Source organism: Aquarana catesbeiana, linkage group LG05, assembly GCF_042186555.1.
Source record: "Aquarana catesbeiana isolate 2022-GZ linkage group LG05, ASM4218655v1, whole genome shotgun sequence".
Classification (NCBI taxonomy): Eukaryota; Metazoa; Chordata; class Amphibia; order Anura; family Ranidae; genus Aquarana; species Aquarana catesbeiana.
Window position 1 is genome coordinate 588,913,343 of NC_133328.1, and position 16,124 is coordinate 588,929,466.

The window sequence follows — 16,124 nt, forward strand, 5'->3', positions numbered from 1 at the left end:
TGGCAAACAGATGTTCCGTGAACTGGATTGCTTATAGAGAAGGCTCCAAACTTTGATGTGCAGCTGTAATTCCAGGGCAGCACGCGCTCCATGCAAGTATTACTCCTAGTCAGGTAGAAAAATGCCATAAACTGGAGTAGCCATGTTACACTAAAATGGAAACAAGGAATCTCCAAACACCGCCAGGAGATTTGAATCGCAGCAAAACCCACCCTAAAGATGAAGTTTAATATCATGAAAACATATTTCCTGAAGCCGCCTTCCCTTCTTGAACATGAATAAAATTAGGGTGATGATGTAATCGCAGTTCTTGCAGTCTTCAGAATCCCCAGTTGTGTGGGAGGAGCCAAAACACAACCCACATGTCACTGCAGCCTCTCCACCCCCCACCCCCCCCAAAGAGCACACCCATGTAGTGGGCTGGCTCTTAGGCGTGTTCATGCTAATTAGGCCCATCCTTAACGATGGGCTTATCTGCAGTGTGCAAGTTGTGTCAGGGAAGCATGGAACGTCCCTGACTTGGTCCCTGAGAAGTAAGCGGTGTGGGGAATGTCCCAGATGTTCATGTGCACAGTCTACAGACACACAGCCAATAAACCTCTAATTAAAGCAAGATGTATATATATATGTAGAAGAGGTCACAGGAGCAGACAAAAACATTGTGCAATATGATCAAGCCAGTAGAAATATCACAATAGATAGATAGATAGATAGATAGATAGATAGATAGATAGATACACACAGACACAGCATCCCTAAGAACACAGATTACCACTGTAATGACTATCAGTGAATCAGGAGCGAGCAAGGCAACGCCCGGAAGGCCAGGAGCGAGCAAGGCACCATTGGGAGTGAGGAAAGAATAGTTCGGTAGTCCAATTACATTGTTCTTTGAGTACTACAGGGCCATGCCCCTCTATGTAATGGACGATAGGAGAGAGAAAAGATTCCATTACTCTTTTTGATGTCCCGATAAATAAAAATGAGGGAGTGTGGTCACGTTACTGACAAGAACTATCAGATGAAAATAAAAGAAATTCATGAAAAAAAAAAAAAAAACACAGAAAAAAAAAAAAACAAAAAGAAAAATGAATGCCACCAACCTGTCTAATAACTGGTACGTTGAAATAAATTACATTTACATTGAGTTCCGATACCCTTTAATTAGAACAGTCAGGGCCAATGCAGTACACAGATGGAGAGTAGGCTATACCAGCACTAATCAGAATGACTAGCTGGAACATCTCTTGCAGTGTGCCGAGAACAGACATGCTAACACGGGTCATTTGTAAGCTTATCTCTGTATACAGTATGAATGGGTCAATGAGCAGGCTCATATCTTTGCAGACTCATTGCTGTACAAAAGGTGGTGTGAGAAAATCCAAGATATCCAGTAAAAGCTGCAACTACGTGGCGGAGGGCCTTGCTGGCATGGCAGTCTCTTGTTACATTAATCTGTGTAGTTTTGCATTTGGCTTTGGACCATATAATGGGCAAAATCTATACTGTGGACGTGTACTCCAGTTTAGGAATCGGCGTATCCAGAACCATAGATGAAGCACTAAGCTGGCATGGATGGAAAATGAGATGGGGCAGATCACCATGCCCCTAATATGCATCTCAAAGCTAAAATATTTCTATTTCTATGCGATGCATAGTAGCCCATTATGCTTTATCTTTGCAGGGAAACAAAGAGGAAGTAAAACCCACCAGGGTTTACTTCCTCTTTAAGAAAACAATAAGACAAGAAGATAGGCAAACACATATGTACAAAAACCAACCCCGCCCATGGCATGCAGAAGGGAAGAAGGGGGGGGTTGGTAGAGCTCAAACACAAGGTAAAGGCTACACTTGTAAACAGAGCACCTCAGGTTCGGGGTCTCCAGGAATTCTCAGGACGATGCAAGAAATTTGGGGCAGCATCTCACTTCTCCATCTGCTCTTGACTAGTTGGTTCAACTTTAGAACTTTAAGGAAATTTTAAAGTAATGAATATAATCCTGAAAATTTCACATCACTTCAATCCATAAAGTGGAAGTAAACTCTGAACTATCACTTGTACCTACAGGTAAGCCTATAATAAGGCTTACCTGTAGGTACTGTGAATATCTTTTAAACTTGCACCGTTTAGAAGATATTCAGAGTGTATGCAGCCGATGACATCACCGGCACATGTGCTCTAAAGGTGCGGCTTACACTGCCGGACCTTCAGAGCCTGTGGCGGAAATGGTGGCTCCAGTGCACATGCGTGTGAGTGACGTAATCTCAGCTCCAGCCAATCACATAGCTGGAGCCTGCAAACCCAAAAGACAGGAGGAACAGGTCATCCTTCTCAGCGGTGACTTTACAGGTCTAGAAAACTTTGTTCTATGGTGAGTATTTCAGAATGTGCTAGTATGCGATGCACACTAGCACATAATGCTACTGCCTTGCGTGTTTTTTTAACATCAGCAGTTTACAACAGCTTTAAAAAATATACACAGTGGGTATAGAAAAGAATCACGCCTTTAGAAAATAATCACATTTTGCTGCTTTGCAGCCACATTTTTTGTTTTATCCAGCTGTATTAACTCAGTGAGTTGGGAAAAGGATCACCCCCCGTGTCAGTATTTTGTTGAACCACCTTTTGCTATAATTACAGCCTTTAGTTTGTTGGGATATGTCTCTACTAACTTTTCACATCTAGACTTTGCAGAATTGCTCAAGTTTAGTTAAATTTGAAGGTGACCATTTGTGAACTGCAGTCTTCCAGTTATTCCACAGATTTTCAATGGGGTTTAAGTCTGGGCTCTGACTAGGCCATTCACATTATCTTCTCCTTTAACCACTGTGTGGTCCATCTTTGCTGTGTGCTTTGGGTCATTGTCATGTTGGAAGGCAAATCATATTCCCATTGACAACTTTCTGGCAGAGGGAAGCAGATTTTCCTCAAGAAAGTGACAGTATTTTGCCCCATCCATTTTCCTTCTAGCCTGACAATACTCCAGTCCCTGCTGCAGAGAAGCCCCCCTTAACAGGATATCACCTCCTCCATGCTTTACTATAGGAATGGTGTTATTTGGATGGTGAGCTGTATTGGATTTCTGCCAGACATATTGTTTGGTGTTGAGGCCAAATAATTCAATTTGGTCTCATCTGACCAGGGGAGAGGGGGATTTTTTTTTTTCTAACTCAGGGATTCGTTTTTTTTTTCAGACATGTTGGTGTTATATCTTTCACTTGGATGTTATATAGAGCTGGATAAAACAAAAACGGTCTTCATTTCAGGCTGCAAAGCAACAAAATGTAACTACTGTAAAGTCGGGTACACACTTCGTTTTTGATCAACCCCATGGGTTGAACGAAAAAAAAAAAAAAAAAAAAAAAAAACTGGCAGCTCCAGTCGAAAACGCTGTACTAACGATGCTGGGTGGTTGGTACAGCGATCTCTCCTGCTGAGCTGTTGTGTTCCAACAGGGGGGACAGGCACAGTGGCTGAAAGCACTGATCAGGAGTTAATCGTCTGCTGGTTTTTCCAGCATGCGAGGTCGGCTTCTGTAGGACAGACTGACATACACACAGGCAGAATGTTGGCTTTTTTTTTTTTTTTTGAAGTAGCAAAAAGTCTCCCGACATTCTACTTGTGTGTGCGAGGCTTAAAGTGTAAATAAACCCCCGCTATCATTTTCAGCCAAGGAAAGTGCCATCTTTGCCTCTGTTTAATCTACAACTGCCATGACGCTGCACATGTGATCAGTTATAACACCGGCCATTGGATGGTTTGACAGTTTGGTTGCGAGCACAACCAATGGGAGTGTAACATTTTCGGCACATGCCGGAAATGAAACTGTTTTATGGATGGGTTTACTTCCGCTTGAAGTGTAATCAAAACAGAAAACAGATTACTGCAGATTAAAGAGACACTAGAAAGTTTACTCAAGTGGCAAAGCGGTACTAAACTTTCTCAATCAACATTAATTATGCTTAATCCTTATGTTGATAGCATTTTGTTTCCTGATTTCTGGTCTAGGCCAAAATGACATCGTACATCCCAGGAGTCTTCATGGGTATTTTTTTCTTTTATGTAGCCTGCATGCCTGAGCTAAGTGCAGATGGATTCCAGACAGTAAATGTTGCATATGGTCACAGATACACAAGTTTGGGGGGTGTTATTCAAAGTAATTTTTCAACAAAATAAAACATGGAGGCATGGATGGATGGGGGGAGTTTGCTGCAAATAATAAAAATGAATAGCATATTTAGTTTTACTCAAATAGTTTAGTTTCACTTTAAATTTAGGACGCAGAATTGGAGCTCTCTCGCAGATCACAGTTCCAACCCTTCCATGATAGTGATAAGGCCATTCCTACTTCAGCAGACACCTAGCACATACTGGATGCTTCACATTTCCAACCCTCTGGCATCTGAGCCCCCATTATCCTCCAAGAAACTAGCAAGTGTCTGGGCCCACCCAAAACTGAGGAATTGGCTTTAAGCTGTCTAATAAATAAACGGCTATAATGCTTGTTTGAATTAAAATGGGAAACCTATTCTGTCCAGTGACAAATCGTAAGGAACAAGACCATCCGCTCTATAAAGAACATGTGCACACTGCAGGACGGTTGCACAAATTAAATCCAATAGCCACGCATGTGGCCAACGAGTCAAACAAGATGTGAGAATGTTACGATGAAAGTACAACTACCCACGTATCGGCATCTAACGTTCTTTATAATCAGTTGCTGTTAATCAAAGCTCTATCCATGGCCTGCAGGCAGAAGGATATAAGGAACATTTGTTAGCATTTAGAGGACCAGAAAAAGCCTACCGAGTTGTGAAACAGCAGATGCTCTTTATTTCAAGCTTTCAGACACTGAATTTACAGTCATTCACCTAGAAAGGACAAGCTCCTAACATTCCCCACCGGCCAAGATACAGGGCTTTAGGAAAACCATGGCTCAGCTATTTCAAGATTCTATTTGCTTTTTTAAGCACAAGGACAAAAAATAACCATTAGATTTGCAGCGGCACAAGCGATTTTCCAGCAGGTTTCTTTATAAGATGACAGAGCGACACAGCTTATAGGTCTTCTTGTTCTCTGATTGGAAGACAGACTACTAGGTTTCTGACACTACCAACGCGCCACACAACATGATTATGTTACAGAAAGCTGCCAGACTCTAGAGCATTTCTCCTCAACTCCAGTCCTCAAAGTGTCCCAACAGGTCGGGTTTTCAGGATTTCCATTATTTTGCACAGGTGATTTGATCAGTTTCACTGCCTTAGTAATTACCACATCTGTTTTATCTGGGGGAAATCCTAAAAACATGACCTGTTGGAACGCCTTGGGGACTGGAGTTGAGAAACACTGGTGTAGACATCAGAGAATACAGGCATAGTACAAGAGAAGGTCAGAGACTGCAGATAAGCTACAGGAGATGGTAAGAGATCTTGAATGACCATAGGAGCTGTTGGAGACCTGCTTAAAAGCAAAACTTCACCCAAAAGGGGAAGTTTCGCATCCCCCCCCCCCCCCCCTTCTTCTCTCGTACTTGGAATGTCTTTTTTGTGGAGGGGGATTCAGTACCCGATTTTGATAGGTACCCACTCCCACTTCCGGTCTGAACGCCGCGGTGATTTGAGCAGAGGTTCGGTCTCCCCTCCTTTCCCCACAGCCCCTTGGGACACGTCATAGATCCCAGGAGAACACGGGACCAGGTCGGCTCACGCATGTGCAGTCAGCTGTGAACCCGTAAGGAGTGCCGGCGCCTGGACCCAAAGACCAGCAAAAAAAAAAAAAAGAGGTCGGGTGAGGGCATCGCTGGATCCTGGGACTGATAAGTGTGTGTTTGATCAGGAGCTACAGAATTTGTAGCTCCTGACTATTCATTTGTTTACATGGTGAAGATCCTCTTTAAAGACTTAATATTTGGAAACTTAGCTGTCCAAGGATCCCATGAGGTCGGCACTCTCTCGGGTGCTGCCACTGCCATTCCTTGCAAGGGAAACTGGCCTCACAGCTGGCTACCTACTGCGCATGTGCAAAGCGTGCTGCGCCTTGTGAATGGCTTGGCGGCGGGGGAAGGAGGAGGGGCGGCAAACTTCTGGGGGAACCTCGCCGTGGTCTCCTAGAAGTGGGGACAGGTACCTGTCAGAAACAGGTAGCCACTCCCCCCCCCCCCCCAGGTGCCAAATGTGGCAGCGGAGGAAGAAAACAAGTGGAGTTTCCCCTTTTGGGTGGAGCTCTGCTTTAGGGAGACAGACTAGAGGCAAATTAAGTAAAACTTCTAGAGATCACTGTACTTACAGCTCCCATACAAAATCAACAGGCTGAAAGACGCCGTGGATATTCAGATCTTCTACAAGCATTTATATCAATACAGTACCAGGCACAGGCAGACTGCATTCAGAGCCACTCCTGCCTATCATTTTTTTTTTTAACCAGTTGCTGGCCGTGGCTTTACAATACACCTGTCACTCCCAGAGGATGTATGGGCCATTGAACATTATACCAATATTTGTACAAACCAACTCTAAGGCCCCTTTCACACTGGGGCGGGGACAGCGGTAAAGCGCCGCTATTGTAAGCCGCGCTTTACCGTCGGTAGTCGGCCGCTAGCCGGGCGATTTTACCCCCCGCTAGCGGCCGAGAAAGGGTTAAAAACCACCACAAAGCACCTCTGCAGAGGCGCTTTGCCAGCGGTATAGCCGCGCTGTCCCATTGATTTCAATGGGCAGGAGCGGTGAAGGAGCAGTGTATACTCCGCTCCTTCACCGCTCCGAAGATGCTGCTAGCAGGACTTTTTTTCCCGTCCTGCTAGCGCACTGCTCCAGTGTGAAAGGAGAGACAGCAGCGGCTGTTTCGGGTCGGTTTGCAGGCTCTATTAGCGCAAGCAAACCGCCCCAGTGTGAAAGGGCCCTAACATTCTAACTTGTGTCAGTGAAGGCAAGTTACTGCGGATGATGCAGAGGAGACTTGTTCTGCCCTAGAACCACTAGCACCACTTAGTATAGAAAGCTGGGCAATGAATTTTCAGAGTTGGATGGGCTCTTTAGCTGTCTCAGGTCACAGCAGTCCCGAGACTCTTCCTACAAGGCAAGATTCCTTATATAGCTAAAACGCTTCCTTTGCAATCTTTATTCTGCTCACGTGATTACAGAATAAGAGACAGAAATAACTAGAATTACAACATTTGAGACTTATCGGCACCTACATCCCCATCTGAGCCAGGTTTTATTCACAATAGTGTGGACTTAAGTCAGCTGTAACCAGGGTTGAAAGGGGAAGTTCAGCCCGAGCTTGTTTGGCTGTACTTCTATGGATCACAGGAGGGCAATTACTTTTGCACTCCTGTGACCCGTTTTCAGCAGAGAGCGATCTGGGGTCCACTCTCTGCTGACATCACTGGAATCAGTCCAGGGACCACGTCATCACAACAATAAAGTCTGGATCCACCAGGTGCCTGGACTGATGACTGTCTCAGCCTCTCAGTGAGATGCTGGGAGACAGACGGTCAATCCCCGCCCCTCCACAGCTCAGCGCTCCAATGAGCGTGAAGGAGCAGAGACTTGATTGACAAGTCAGCAGCTCTCCTCTCGGTTCTCAGTGCAGAGACGCTGGGGGACAGGTGTAGCATTGGTCCCATGCTGCATCCACCTAGGTAAGTATTGAAAGGGGGGGTACACATACTGCTCTTTTGACTGAGCTTTGACCAAAATGTCCAAACTATTAAAAAAGAAAAATTAAAATATATGACAGGACGATGCTCAATTACACACTTCTGCATACCTTGCACTCAGAACCATACGAGTTCCTGATGCTCATAAAAAAAAAAAAAAAAATTGCTCCCTGCAAAACTTCAATTAGTTGACATGATTACAAATTTAAGGCAGACCTGCACTGTAAGAACACACCAACTCAGAAAAAAAACAGGCCTGAACAAAGTGCCTCTTTCCATGAAACAAATAGGATATTACCAGGAAAAGGGAAGCCAAGTCACAAGTCAGATACAAATAACAGTATGTGATACAAATGACCTAGAGCAATGAACGTAAATAGGAGGATTCCTGTACAGTTGTGGAATAAAGATGGCCATACACACAAATTGAGAGACATGGGTCGCCCGGTTGGCACTATTCCACTTCAAGTGTAACCATAACCACCTGATAAAAATAATGTTCTTAGCAAGGAACATACACTCCACATTAATATTTATGCTACCAAAATTGGTGCGTGCTGGAAATGGCCTCCAGCATTGTTCCTGCTTTTTCTTACTGGAGGCTGCCTTTGTGCTAAAGCCCAGAGCGCTGGAACAGCAGTAAATCTTTAGGGTGTCAGTAGATTGGCCTCTGCAAATTCAGCACAGTGCCCAACAATAGAGAGCAACTGAGAATGTACTACTAGATTTTAAACACTAGAGGCACTTATTTTTAATGTTTTACATAGCTATACCTGAAAAAGTGATCAGCCTGAAGCAATCCACTTTCTCATTGAGATTCTACTTCAAAAGAGATGCATGTTTTTTTTCTTTTAAGATTCATACTTACCTAGGTGGATGCAGCATCTGTCCCACGGCGCCTCTTACACTCAGAACCAAGTGAACAAACCTTGCCAATCACTTGGTTATCACAGCTATGTGAACAGAGAGCTGGTGACTGTCAGTAAGCAGCGCTCTGCTCCCCTGTGCTCACTGGAGCTGGGCTGTGGGAGCGGCCAGCTCAGGCATGTGGGTAGATCACAACTCCATTGTCGCGTTCTTGTCTGGGCCAACTGTGTGACGACAGCAGGCTTCAACCTGCTGTCTGCTGAAAATGGGTCACAGGAGTGCAGAACGAACTGTACTGCTGTGATCCACATAAGTAGTACAGCCAAACAAGCTCTGGCTGTACTTCTCCTTTAACATCCTTTCATCTGAGAAATTAAAGGAGCCAGGTGGAAAATCATCAGCCACATGGTGACTGCAGCCAATTTGCTGTAGGCACTTTCCGGGTGTGGGCTATCAGAATACAATAGCCAGTAGGGGAGATTCCTCCATCCATTCTGTTTAGCTTAGATGGTGGAAATTAATCGATTTTTCACATTCAGAGAACTCCAAAATCTGCGAGTGCATGGGCAGCCTAAAAGTCTATGGCATAATCTTTCCAGATTAAACGGTCTTCTCTTTTTGAAAACTCAAGTAGAAAGAAATGACTTCAGTCTTAGGCCTATGAGAGTATTTCTAAAACAAATCTTTGCTCCAACCATTCACAGTTCACTTACTGAGGCTGGTAAAGGAACAGGTCAATGATGTTGTCTCTTCCCTTGGGATGGTTGAAGAACACAAAGAGAGACCAGTGAATGAGCCAGGTCCTGTGCTGTAGAGACTGAAGTGGAGAGCTGACGGACTGCAAAATAAAAAAAAAAAAAAAATTAGTTATCTGAAAAACAAAATGTATAACAATTACTACTTTAAGAAAAATCCGCTCTTCCAAATCAACTCATGTCACAAAACCAGCATGATTTGACAATAAGAAAGACACTGTCACCTTTTCCTAATGGGCAGAGTTGCACTATCTGCGAATAACTGCAAGCCATTACACATACTGAGCCACGACACCTTGCTATCTCCCGCTGTAGAAACCCAGCCTGTCTAAGCTGTGGTGTTAGCGTTTAGAAAGGAGAGAACGCCATGGGCCTCCCACATGACAGTAGTTGGGCCTGGGGATTGGCTGCAAGGCCCAAGCTTTGTCACAAGCTTTGTCACATTAAGAAGATCATGTGCGAGGGCTCTGGCAGTGCAGAGCAGGGAGGCAGCATGGGACCATGGCTCTCTAAGTACAACTGCTTTGCAGGGAGGAAAAAACAGATAGATCACTGTTGTAAAAATCATTGGCTGAAATAAGCTGCAAAAACTGCTTGTTGCCCAATCACAGCAAGGGTCAGCAGGGGGCGCATGCATGAGTGTCCCAAACATGGAAGAAAGGCTGCAAAATACAGTTATGTCACCAGCCTGGAGCTGCCACCTGCTCGCAGTACACCTACTGTGCGCGGGAGGCAAGCGATTACATGACAAAAGAATTCTTTTGGGAATATTTTAATTTTCAAAGCCTCTGGAAAGTTGGGCATATAAAAAGAAAGAAGTAATTTTTGTGTTTGTGGCAACAAGACTACAAGTCAGAAGGAGCTCTTACATTGTTATCTATTGTTTCTTTTAGTCTTGTGAGATCTTCCATAGCGGCATCCCAATTCTGCATCAAAATTTCTGAAGCCAGTTTTCCCCAGAGAGAACTGAGAGCATTTCTATCTGTTGAAGGAACCTGTTACAAAACAAAAAAAGGAATAAAAAAAATCATAAGTATAACCATTATTTGATTATTGCATGACTGAGGCTGTGCCCGCACTGCATGGGTTAACTGCTCGTTTTTGTCTAGGGGATTTTGGAGCCGACATATACTTACCTAATACGCCGAACCTCCGAGGACAAGACAAGGTCTCCCCCACTCCTGCTTCCCCGCATGCTAGTGGTCTTGTGAATGGTTTGTTCCTGACGTCATCATACCCATAGACCTCCTTTGAACGTGAGGACGGCAGGAACAGTCCACCGCTGGACAGGGGGAGTGTGGATTTCCGGGGGATCGAAGGACCAGGTGAGTACAGCTTTTCCTTGCACCCCTAGACAAAAGGAGCAGTTAACCCACGCAGTGCGTCACTGCATGTGAGAATACATTTTTTTTCCCATGACGTTAGGCTTTAACATTAAGAAAAATGTTCTGTAGACTGAAGCTTCCAGCCCTTCAGCCCAAGCACCAGTGATGTCTAGTCGTGCACCATGCAGCAGAGCACTTTCATGATATCTGGAATCTGCATGTTTTCAAAAAGGGTGAGGGAAGGCCGTGTGTGACATCACCAGCGCCTAAACAGAAAGGGTGGAAGCTGTAATCCACAGTAAGGTACCGTTACCATTTAGTGCTTTTTTTGTGTATTAAAGAACTGAGCTAGACAATTTTTACATGACGTCAAAGAGGCAAAATGTGCAGAGAAGACATACTTTGAGGCCTCCCAGGTCTGGGCTCTGAGCATCATTAAGTAAGGAATAGCATGTGTTTCGGCAAGAATCAGAAAGTTTCCATTTGCATATGCTCAAGCCGTCATGGACATCTGGCTCTACTTTATGCATAGATAAGAACATATGTCGCCTGCACTTCATGGATCCGCAGTCAATAGTTCAAGAGTTTATTTAAAGTGATCACATCACAAAGTGCAGGTGCAAAATTCTAAGGCCACGCAGGACCTCTTCATCATTGAATGTGACTAGCAGCAGAATGGATCCAGGGTGTGCAGGCAAGTTCTCATGTATGCAGATACCAGTTTACCTGCTGGTGGACACCAAAGCCGGCTTTACATTTGAGCATTGTGGGAATGCATGAAAAACTGTGCAAAAAACAAACATGCAGCCCTTTTGCAGACATGCCGCTGTCCCATTAATTTTTAATAGCATTTCCAAACAGCTTGCTAACATGCGCGTCAAAACACATGCGTTCACCAGGCGCTTTGGTGTGGTGCGATTTTTCATAACAGTCATGCTCCTTAGTGCATTTTTCAAGTGTAAGGCAAGACACTGAAATTAATGGACTGCACTAAACGCAAAGTGCAGAAGGGCGCAAGAACACAAGCGCACTGTCACATCGGCATAAGTGTGAATGGAGCCTAAACCACTCTCTCACTTCAGGCCTTGTCCAGAAATGTGCGCGATTATAAAGTAACTGAATATTATCAACTGATGAAAATTTTTAATGCCAAGCTTTCCATTTTTTATTTTTATTTTTTACTGTAAAAAAATGTGTCAGCAGTCCATATGAAAAGGGCATTTGTATCATCCAGTTACTCTTTAAAGGAGACGTATTATTATACAGGATTTATATAGCGCCAATAGTTTGTGCAGCACTTTACAATGTAGAGGGGGACAGCACAATTATAATACAGTCCAATACAGAAGGGACAGGAGAGCCCTGCTTGTGGAGCTTACATTCTAAAAAGGGAGGGGGAGGTGGTATAAAAGGTAATAGCTGTGGGGGATGGTCTGATGGGGGTGACTTGGGTATAGTGCTTAGGCTTCCCTGAATAAATGACTTTCCAGGTATCTCCTAAAGGCGGACAGGGTAGGGGCTGACCAGACACACCAGGGCAGGGAGTTCCAGAGCATAGGAGAGGCTCTGGAGAAGTCCTAGAGGCGAGCATGGGAGGAGATAACAAGGGAGCTAGAAAGCAGGAGGTCTTGGGAGGAGCGGAGGGGACGATTTGGGCAATCTCTGCAGAAGAGGTTGGTGATGTAGCTGGGGGCGATGAGGATGGCCTTGTATGTTGTGGTTAGTATTTAGAATTTTATATGGTGGGGTAGGGGAAGCCAGTGAAGGGATTGGCAGAGAGGAGCAGCAGTCACGGATCGATTAGTGAGGTGTATTAGTCTAGCAGCAGCATTCATAATAGACTGAAGGGGGGATAGCCTGTGTAAGGGTAGGCCATTAAAATCTCAGGTTGGAGAAATTAAAAGGAGAGTCTAACAGAACCCGGAAGAACTACTAATAGCAAATGTTGATGTTATTCGTGCGTAGAGACAATCGGATGGGATTAATGTAATGTAAAGTGTAGGCCATTAAGGAGAGAGTTGCAGTAGTCGAGGCTGGGAAATAAGTGAATAAGTTGTTTTGTGGTGTCGTTAGTCAGGAAGGGCTCATTTGCCTGTACTTCTCCTGGAAATCACAGGAGTGCAGATCGCACTCCTGTGACTTTTTTTTAGCAGACAGGGAAAAGATCGTAACAATGAAGTTGGGATCTGCCCACATGCCTGAACCGGCTCAGCCTCAGCAGTTTTGGCCCACGCATCATAAACCTTCAGCGTTATTGGGCTCAAGGGAAGCACAGGTGCAGTCAAAAAAAAAAAAAAAAAATCAATGACAGGCTGAAATAAGCAGTGATGGAAGCTAGTCTATTAGTGTTTAGGACGGTATGAACCCAACACAGGAATTCATACATTCGGGGGAAAATACATCTCAAAGTATATGGCCGTAAACACATGTACTGCTGGTATCCAGCTGTGTACAGCCACGGCATAATTTAGTCTGTCATTGATCCTGACAAGCTGCATGCAAATGTTTGTATCGGCTACTCCCGTTTGTTCACGAGTCTCAACACATAATGTCCTTTAGAACTTATGTAGACCTTGGCATGATCCAGAGGGTGTGTAGTCCAGGTGAAAGAAGGATCCCCAGAGATTTTGTTACCTGCTGCATTGGCCTAAATACCTAAAAGATCTGATAAAATATTACACTAACAAAGCTGATTAAATGGCTCCCAGACCAGTAAATGGAAAAAAAAAAATTACTTAAAGCCATTAACAAAATAGGTAAAACAGTTGGAGAGGGTTGTAATGGCTCACATGAACTCCATTCCATAATAATAAAAAAAAAAAAATCCCACCATTTCCATGTGAAATTGAAGCTTGTATCCCCAAAATCAACAGGAGTGCCCACCACCCAGTCTGCCGAATCTTGAGAACAGGTCTAGTTATTTTATCTAGTGCAGTTCATGTCTTCTGAAAGCAGAGGTAAGGCTGGGGCCATAAAGCTGTAATTTATACAACACTGAACTACACTAGGTCATTCAGAGTGTCAAATTCTAATCTCAGAGAAGGCATACAATGGGCCTTTCATAGCTTCTCTTTCTCCAGCCATCATTTTAAATGAATCTTCACCCAACAAACAAGTCCCACAGCACATTGCTGCAAGAGCCCCACTACCTGACAGACACCGAAACCCCAAGAGAAAAGCTTTTTCTATATGGCAACATTTCAATACATGGAGGAGAACCATCAAATACTGAAATATATGACCTTCATTGAAAGGGGAACATCTCACTAAAATTACACTTCATATTAATTGGGCATCAATAATCTAGACAGTTGAGTTTAGAAGCATTTTTTGGAAAAAAAAAAAAAAAGGGTTCAGACAGATGTTCAAAGGCATTTGAAACGCCAAATATGCCTGTAAGCATTCCTTTTACAGACGTTTCCCATTTTAACAAAAAAAAAAAAAAAAATTATATTGTATTAATCTGTATTGTACGTCTCCTTTTAGATTGTACAGCACTGTGCAAACTTGTCACTATATTATTATACAAAATTTATAATCAAAGTGATATTAAAGTCTTGTTTTAAAATAAAAAACATACTTACCAGCCCTGTGCAGTGGTTTTACACAGAGCAGCCCTGATCCTCCTCTTCTCGGGTCCCTCTTTGCTGCTCCTGGCCCCTCCTTCCTGCCGAGTGCCCCCACAGCAAGCAGCTTGCTATGGGGGCACCCAAGCTGAGTCACTGCTCTGTGTCCATTCAGACATAGAGCTGCAACTTGGCCCCATCCCCTCCCTCTCATTGGCTCACTGACTTATTGACAGCAGCGGGAGCCAATGGTGTCCATTTCTTTGTCTCGGCCAATCAGGATGGAAAGTCCCGGACAGCTGACGTACTCGTGCAACATTATTAAATAGAGATGGGGCTCAGGTAAGTAGGGGAGCTGCTGCACACAGAAGGTTTTTTTATCTTAATGCATAGATTAAGATAAAAAAAAACAAAAAAAAAAAAAAAACAAAAAAAAAAAAAAAAAAAAGAAAACCTTCTGTCTTTAAGCACTTTAATCCAATGCGTCAATGCTGCTGGTTCCTGGTTTACTTGCAATCGTCATCCTCCAACCTCCCTTATCCCTCTCGTTGTTATCTTCTTGTGCGGAGGGGGGGGAATGGAACAGAGGCACTCAGCAATTGTGGCCAACTATGCCCACACTTTCTGACCAGATCCATCATTCATAGAAGAAATAACTACAGCTTCTATGAATAAAATGTAATTTATAAATGGAGGATGGGTGGATGATTTATCGCTCCGCCCCCCTCCATTCATAGAAGCTGCAGTTACAATTTTTCTATGAAAGCTGGAGCTAGGTGGAAACGACGGGCATAGTCGGGCACTCGGAGTGCCTATCACGGGTTCCTCCATTGTATTCTGGCACATGAGGTACTTGATATCTCTGCATTAAAAGTTCACCTACAGTTCCCCTCTCTGTCAGCACCATGTAACTGGACATTAAAAACAAAACAGCGCACCGATTAGCTCTCTCCTCATTCACTTTGCTCTATCCTGCAATCAGCATACTCTCTATACTGCAGTACATCTGACTGGCACCTTGCACTGCTTACTCCTCCCCTACTAGCTCTGCTGTACAGTAGACTGCAAGAGGCCAATACCAAGTAAAAAATAAATACACTTACAGGCTCTTTCACACAGGCAGACACCGCCAGCTCATTGGGGGATCTGTCTGATGATCCCCACCGAGCCGGCAGATGACAGGTTCGTGTCTGCTCTGCTTATGCAGAGCGGATGCAGTCAGATGGAAACAGAACACCTGTCAGTGTCCACCTGAATGGATAGGGAACGGATCCCCCCCCATCAGTCTGTGGATAGCGGATAGGATCGGATGCCTGCATGTATGTTTACACCTGTGACTCCATAGAGGGCAATGGATGGCCCGATGGGGTTCACCTAAAAACTGACAGACGGACCCAGTCGGTAGGCCCGTGTGAAAGGGCCCTTAATGCTGTATTAATGATTAGGAACTACATTTGTGCCTTTCTTGTCTCCTCGGAGTTGAACTTTAAACACATACCAATGTCAAGGACTGCAGCTTCACAGCAATCTGCTAGAATTTCATACCATGCAACACTCCGAAATCATACAATTTACCATCTGCATTTAATGTATTTCATTTCTAAAATCCGCCCCCCCCCCCCCCCCATCCCAATTTTCGCAAGAAGTCTGTGGCAGGCTCTGTGTAGCCCAGCCCGTGGCAGTCATGTAAACAGTGCATACTCTAAAGACATACTGTGGTGACAAACCATTATTCCAATACAATGAGAAACAGATTACAATGCTTGAGGTCACGGATGTCTTTTCCTCGCACTAAATGGAACTGACGGATTCGGTTTTCTGCCTATACTGCACCGTAACATCCGTATTCTATACAACTCAAAACCACTTCAACATGTGGCTCACAGTCCTTGTCCTGTGCCATTGGTTAGATTTTAGTCTATGGCTGCTGGTGCATCCTGTCATCACCAGCCC

At 44.2% G+C, this 16,124-nt stretch overlaps 1 protein-coding gene across 1 annotated transcript in view; it reads right to left on the reverse strand.

Annotated features, from left to right (window-relative positions):
• EIF3E (eukaryotic translation initiation factor 3 subunit E) overlaps positions 1–16,124 on the reverse strand; it is a 73,545-nt gene that overhangs the window by 26,669 nt on the left and 30,752 nt on the right. The window contains exons 6-7 of the mRNA XM_073632152.1: positions 10,150–10,275; positions 9,239–9,363 (exon numbers count right to left, since the gene is read on the reverse strand). Coding sequence (XP_073488253.1) covers positions 9,239–9,363; positions 10,150–10,275 — 251 coding nt within the window. The remainder of the gene's footprint in view (positions 1–9,238; positions 9,364–10,149; positions 10,276–16,124) is intronic.